Raw genomic sequence first — 7,809 nt, 5'->3', positions numbered from 1 at the left:
TTTACTGCTTTCTGATACTTGTGTGATTGTTTAAACTGCTTCATCCGATCTCTGGCACATTTACATCATTTGCACTAGATTGACCCTAGGCTTGTGAACATACTGCTGCTAGGAGGAATACTTAGAAGGTAAAATTTAAAAATACCAATTCACCCCCCCTCTTGGGATCACGGTAAAGCTAACAATTGGTATCAGAGCCAAGTTGCATAGACTGATTGTTATTTTGCACAAAGTTCACATATGGCTCATAGCTCCGTGACCCCTTTCCCTGAGGGACCATCTTCCACACGACCTCCTGTTTTTAGCGGTGTTAATTACACCTTCTGGAAACAGAGGATGCGTATCTACCTTCAGAATACTGATTGGAAAGTGTGGAGGATTGTCTCTAAGGGAAACTATGTCCCTATGAGATTTGAGGATGCAGCTAGGGTTCCTAAGACTGAGGATGAATATGATGATGATGATATGAAAGCCGTTAGTCTTAATGCCACTGCTATGAATATTTTATATTGTAGTCTTGATGTGAATGAATTTAACAGGATTATGGCATGTTCAACTGCAAAAGAAATATGGGACAAATTAGAGGTCACATATGGGGGTACTAGAGATGTGAAAGACAGTAGGATAGATATGTTGACCAGTGAATATGAGGCCTTTAGGATGAATGTAGGTGAGTCCATTCAGAGCATGTACACTAGATTCACACACATCATAAACTCACTGCATGCATTAGGAAAGACATATCCCACATATGAAATGATCAGGAAGATCCTTAGAGGCTTGCCTCCTGTTTGGGAAGCTAAGGCTACGGCCATTGCTGAGGGTAGAGACCTTAAGGCCATGAGCTTAGACGAATTGATAGGTTCCTTAATCACTTATGAACTGTCCATAAATGAAAGACTCAATGAGCATAACAGGGCTAAGAAGGTGACTGCACTAAAAGCATCCAACGACACTTTTAGTGAGTATAGTGAGTCTGACACTGATGAGGAAATGGCTATGCTAACTAAAAGGTTTAGTAGATTCTTCAGGAAGAACAGGAAGCCATTTAAAAAATATAGAGACTCCACTAATGAGAAGGGAGAGTCCAGCAAAAGAAAGGAAAAATCAAATGCTCCTACATGCTACAACTGCAACAAAGTGGGGCACATCAAACCCGACTGCCCACTTCTGAAAAAGGAGGCTAAGAAAAATAAAAGAGCCATGACGGCTGGGACTTCATGGGATCAATTCAGCAGCAGCAACTCAGACTCGGATCATAGTGACACGGAGGTCGCTAACTGGTGCTTAATGGCACACGGGGATGAGGTATCGTCTTCTAGTTCTTCATCTTCTTATTGTTCATCTGATGATTGTGATTCTGACAGCATGCCTACATTTAGACAATTGCAATCTGAATATATCCATGTTTCAAAATTATTGGGCAAAATGACCAAAGAGAATGAAAATTTGAAAAAGAAATGTGACAATTGGTCTAAATTGTTTAATATGGCAAAAACCTCTCATGCATCTATTTTAAAAGAAAAGGATACTACTATTATTGAGCTTGAGAGGAAAGTGGATGATAGCTCCACAATCATTTTTAAATTCACAAAGGGCAAAGAAAATTTTGAAAAACTACTTGGTGCCCAAAGAAATTCTTTAAGTAAAGAGGGTCTTGGTTTTAATGGCATTGAAAATATTAGACGACCTAATCTTTACTTAGGACATTTTACACGAGAATCAAAATCTCATATCCCTCCTAAAGAACCTAAGTGTAGACTGAAATCTTTTAAATGCAAACAGATTGGTCACATTCAATTTGATTGTCCACTTAGGAATAAGCATGCTAAAATCAGAAAGGTATGGGTAGTTAAAGGAGACCCTGCTACTAACCCCCATGGACCCAATAAAATTTGGGGACCAGCATCAGTCACTTAGCTTATTTTGCAGGTATGTCTAAAATCATCCCCATCCAAGGACCGGTGGTACTTAGACAGTGGGTGCTCACGACACATGACCGGTGACAAGGGAAAATTCACTTCAATTGTTCCCAAGGATGGAGGCTACGTGACATTTGGTGACAATGCCAAAGGACGCATCGTCGGGGTAGGTAAGGTTGGTAAGGATTCCTCTCCTACTATCGATAATGTTCTGTTGGTTGATGGATTGAAACATAATCTACTTAGCATAAGTCAATTGTGTGATATAGGATATAAAGTATCATTTGAGAATGACAAATGCATAGTAGAAAATAAAACAGACCACAAAGTACTCTTTACTGCTGAGAGACATGAAAATGTTTACACTACATCTCTTGATAATTTAGCTTCGCAACAAGTAACATGTTTTTCTGCTATAAATGAAGCTAGTTGGTTGTGGCATAGGCGTTTGGGGCATGCTAGCATGGACTTGTTGTCTAAACTTGTTAGAAAAGAATTGGTTAAAGGTTTGCCTAAAATGTCTTTTGTAAAGGACAAAATTTGTAATGCATGTCAAATGGGTAAGCAAACAAAATCTAGTTTTAAGAAAAAGAAATTCATATCTACTACTAGACCATTGGAGTTGCTTCACCTAGATTTATTTGGGCCTAATTCTGTGCAAAGTCTTGGTGGAAAATCTTATGCTTTTGTAATTGTGGACGATTTTTCTAGATTCACATGGGTGTTATTTCTTGCACATAAAAATGAATCATGTGAACATTTCACCAAACTTTGCAGGAGAATTCAGAATGAAAAAGGATATAAAATCACTCACATAAGAAGTGATAGAGGGACGGAATTCAAAAATGAAAGCATAGAAAAATTTTGTGACTTAGAAGGTATATCTCATAATTTTTCTGCACCTAGGACACCTCAACAAAATGGTGTAGTTGAAAGAAAGAATAGGTCACTACAAGAAATGGGAAGAACTATGTTGAATGAGCATAACTTACCTAAATATTTTTGGGCCGAGGCCATTAATACCGCATGCTATGTTATGAATAGGGTGTTGATTAGACCATCAATTAATAAAACTCCTTATGATTTGTGGAACAACCATAAGCCTAATATTTCCTATTTTCATGTATTTGGTTGTAAATGCTTTGTGCTTAGAGATAACGAGCATCTAGGAAAATTTGACTCTAAATCTGATGAAGGCATCTTCCTAGGCTATGCACTTAATAGTAAAGCATATAGAGTTTTCAATAAAAGAACTTTAGCCGTAATTGAATCCATTCATGTTGTATTTGATGAGTCTAATCCATTCTCTAACAAAGATGATGAAGATGATATTGATATTAGAAAATGTTTAGAGAAAATGTCCATTGAAAATAATGCAAGTGAAAATCAAGAAGCAAACGAAAAATCACTTGAGGATAATGAGAATGGAAATCAAGAATTGCCTAAAGATTGGAAATACATTAGAAGTCATCCTATAGATCAAATTATAGGCGAACCATCCCGCGGAGTAGCCACCAGATCATCATTGAGAAATATAGTAAACCACTCCGCTTTCTTATCCCAAGAAGAACCTAAAAATATTAAAGAAGCCATAGAAGATGAATCTTGGGTAATGTCCATGCAAGAAGAACTTAATCAATTTGAAAGAAGCAAAGTGTGGACCTTAGTTCCTAGGCCAAATGAGCAAACCATCATTGGAACTAAATGGGTATATAGAAATAAGAAAGATGAAAATGGGGTAGTAACTAGGAATAAAGCCAGACTAGTTGCCCAAGGATACAACCAACAGGAAGGAATTGATTTTGATGAAACATATGCTCCTGTTGCTAGATTAGAAGCCATTCGTATGCTACTTGCCTTTGCCGCTTTTAAAAATTTTAAATTGTTTCAAATGGATGTTAAAAGCGCATTTTTAAATGGCTACATCAATGAAGAGGTATATGTAGAACAACCACCCGGTTTTGAGAATCATAAATATCCCGATCATGTTTACCGGTTGTCTAAAGCCCTGTATGGATTGAAACAAGCTCCTAGAGCTTGGTATGAGAGGCTTAGTGGTTTTCTATTAGAAAATGAGTTTACCCGTGGCAAGATTGACACTACACTTTTCATCAAGTCCAAAAATGATGATATGCTCCTCGTTCAGATTTATGTGGATGATATCATTTTTGGAGCAACCAATGATGAGTTGTGTAATGAGTTTGCCAAATGCATGCAAAGTGAGCTTGAAATGAGCATGATGGGTGAACTTAGTTTCTTCTTAGGTCTACAAATTAAGCAAGCTAATCATGGAACTTTCATATGCCAATCTAAATACATAAGGGACTTGCTAAAGAAATTTAATATGGAAGATTGTAAAATTCTTGGCACACCTATGAACTCTTCCATAAAACTTGATAAAGATGAACAAGGGATCCCTGTTGATGTAAAATTATACCGTGGCATGATTGGAAGTCTCCTATACCTTACTGCTAGTAGGCCTGATATTATGTTTAGTGTGTGCATGTGTGCTAGATTTCAGGCTAACCCTAAGGAATCTCATCTGAAAGCTGTTAAACGAATCCTTAGGTATCTAGTTGGAACTATAGAGTTAGGACTTTGGTACCCTAAGCATACTACTTTTGAGATTGTCAGTTACACTGATGCTGACTTTGCCGGTAGTAAAGTTGATAGAAAAAGCACTAGCGGCACTTGCCATTACTTAGGACAATCTCTTGTTTCTTGGTTCTCCAAGAAACAAAACTCAGTTGCCTTATCCACCGCCGAAGCTGAATATATTGCAGCTGGAAGTTGTTGTGCCCAAACTCTTTATATGAAACAACAACTTGTGGATTTTGGATTGCACTATGAAACAATACCGATTAAATGTGATAATACTAGTGCAATCAACATCTCTAAAAATCCTATCTCACATTCACGAACTAAACACATTGAGATTAGACATCATTTCCTTCGTGATCATGTGCAAAAAGGGGATGTGGCTCTTGAGTTTGTATGCACAAATGAACAGTGGGCCGATATATTCACTAAGCCACTACCTGAGGATAGATTTATACAACTTAGACGGGAGTTAGGCTTAATGCATAATAGAGAAGCTTCATAATCTAGTATATTCTATAACTTGCACAAATTTAGGGGGAGCTGCTTTATATTGTGAAAGTTGGTTGTTGACTGAGTGCTTATGTCATACGTTCACTTATTGCATGTTCATATTGACTATTGCCTATGATTGCATTATTTGTCCAATTCATGGCCATTTTGAAAGTTTATTTGCTATAATTGGCTTATACTGAACTGTTTGAGTAGTTGTGGATAAACTGTTAGGAAATATAAACTCAAACAGGTTATACTTACACAGGTTTATTTTTGGAAAGTCCTATTTACAAACGGCACTCTGCCGAAATTTTTCAAAACGGCACTCTACCAACATTAGTCTTGTGTAAATGTACCTAATCCAAGCCTGTTCCTTTAATTCCGATGACCCTTTTTGCTGTTGCCAAAAGGGGGAGATGGACAGAAAAGGCAAAATTGGATGCATTTTGTGAGGGGGAGCCTTCTCAAGGCTTAACCCTAACCCTATAGTTTTGCCAATCGAGTTTGTCATCATCAAAAAGGGGGAGAATGTTGACCTTATAGGTCACACCCTGGTTTTGATAATGACAAACTCAATTGTATTTAATAAATATCCAATTCATGTGCAGGTTTATACTAACATACATTCAAGGGCACGCGAAAGCTTGAAGACAATTTCATATTCCCAATTGTAATATCTCTAAGTGAATTTTGTCTGTAATAGTAATTAGGGTTTTTCGGTTTGTAATAAGCTCACACACATCACATGAATGATTTACTTTGTAAGCTCAAACCGAACCATAGAAAGACCTTAGAGTGTACCTTCGGGCGACTGAAGGTCGACCGACACCGGATTTTTTCGGTGTCTTCAAAATTGGACCCCAAAGTGACCTTAGGACACTCACCTTTGCACTTGTATGTAATAGACACTTGAATAGGGTTTGATTGTTGCAAAAAGGGACCGAAATGCACACTTGGTGCACTTTCGGTCAACCGGCCAACTCAGTTCAATTTGTCCCGGTCGACCGAAACTGGTCCGGGTCAACTGTTTGACCCAGGCCCGGTCGACCGAGCACTTATAGGTCATTTGACCTCGGTCGACCGAACCTCCTTGGGGTCAACAGTTTGACCTCCCGGTCGACCGACCATTTTTGTTCGTCAACAACTTGGTCGACCGAAGGGTCTCGAGAAAATTCCCAGCGGTCCGGTCGACCGAGCCATGTAGTTCAAAAAGTGTCCGGTCGACCGAACCTCGGAATATTGAAAAATCGCCCTGCCCGGTCGACCGACCCCTTAGTTCAAAATTCCCCCGGTCGACCGAGCTACTTGAGTCCCGGTCGACCGAACCACTTTTGGTCGACCGGACCTCTCGGGTTGCCCTGATTTTTTTTACCGCGATTAAATTTTTAAACAGGGTTAAATTTTCTTAAGTGTCATTAAACTTTTCTGAAAATTCCTAATAAGTCCCCAACGGTCAAAATTCTTGGTATGTCTATATATACTCCTTCATTTGGTGGATTAAGCACGGATTAGCAAATAAATTAAGAAATATTTTCTCTCAAGCCAAATACTCATATTTGCCTCCTACTACTTACATTACTTTGAAAACCTACTCAAGCTTACACTCTTCATCTATCCAAATCATTTGTAAGTGTATTGAGTCTTTTATTTTTGGTTAGCTCTTCATATTGCTGTGTATTTGAATCGATTTTTGAGAGCATAACCTAAGTTTTCTTAGGAGGCTTTGCCAATAAGCCTGCCCTAAGAAAGACTCTTTGTGACATCCCAAGTATTGCACTCTAGTTGCAATATTTTAGGAAGTTCATTTTTGTTTGGAGATTGCAAAAATACTTTCAAACATATTTGAATATCTTGTGGTGTTCATATTGATATATTTGGGAAAGGATATTCGTGTGTGTGTGTGATATATAAATCTTTGTGGTATTGTTTGTACAAGTTTTATAAATATATATTATTTACCGAAAACAAAGATTATCTACTTTGCAATACAAACACGTACGCATTCTATTGATTGATAATATTGAGGCTTGCTTGGTATTCTGTGTGAACACTCTTGACTGAATATTTTGAAGTGCACAGATTATTATTGACACTCTCACGTATGCGTTACACTGATAGAAAACATAGTTGAGAGATTGACATATTTAGACCACACAGAGCTTACATTTTAAATCACTTGTGGTGTTTGTGTTTGTGCGCATTTGTGGTACATATCTGCTTTACTTGAAAGCACAATTGTATTGTACCTTTGATTGTATATCTGAGAGATTCCAGGCGTGGCCTGAGGGGGCGGTAATCCAGCCCGGTAAGGATTGGTGTTAAGGTTGAGGTCAGCCCTGTGGTAATTTGACCTGGTTTGTATAGGTGACGCTCCACCCGTTTAAGCGAGCAAGGTATTGTGATAATCCTTGTGCTGGTTAGCCAAGGCGGGGACGTAGGCGGTTGGCCGAACCTCGATAACATATCCGCGTGTCATCTTCTTTTTACTGCTTTCTGATACTTGTGTGATTGTTTAAACTGCTTCATCCGATCTCTGGCACATTTACATCATTTGCACTAGATTGACCCTAGGCTTGTGAACATACTGCTGCTAGGAGGAATACTTAGAAGGTAAAATTTAAAAATACCAATTCACCCCCCCTCTTGGGATCACGGTAAAGCTAACAAAAACCTACAACATGAATACTAGACACATGACCGCACATTATAACATTAAGGATTATACAATAATAATTCAATAAATACAAAAGAGTAAACTTTAAATATCAAAACAAATTCTCGCCATAAAAATTCC

General features: G+C 38.2%; 1 protein-coding gene across 1 annotated transcript; it reads left to right on the top strand.

Annotated features, from left to right (window-relative positions):
- Nucleotides 1-276: 276 nt before the first annotated feature.
- Nucleotides 277-5,025, top strand: LOC131153876 (uncharacterized; the record flags this gene model as incomplete). Its single annotated transcript, XM_058106325.1, has 4 exons — nt 277-888; nt 1,933-3,213; nt 3,370-3,425; nt 3,747-5,025. Coding segments are annotated over 4 exons (3,228 nt in total), but the record flags the coding sequence as incomplete, so codon positions are not given.
- Nucleotides 5,026-7,809: the final 2,784 nt, after the last annotated feature.

The sequence above is a fragment of the Malania oleifera genome, chromosome 4 (assembly GCF_029873635.1).
Source record: "Malania oleifera isolate guangnan ecotype guangnan chromosome 4, ASM2987363v1, whole genome shotgun sequence".
Lineage (NCBI taxonomy): Eukaryota > Viridiplantae > Streptophyta > Magnoliopsida > Santalales > Ximeniaceae > Malania > Malania oleifera.
This window is presented reverse-complemented; position numbering and strand designations above follow the sequence as displayed.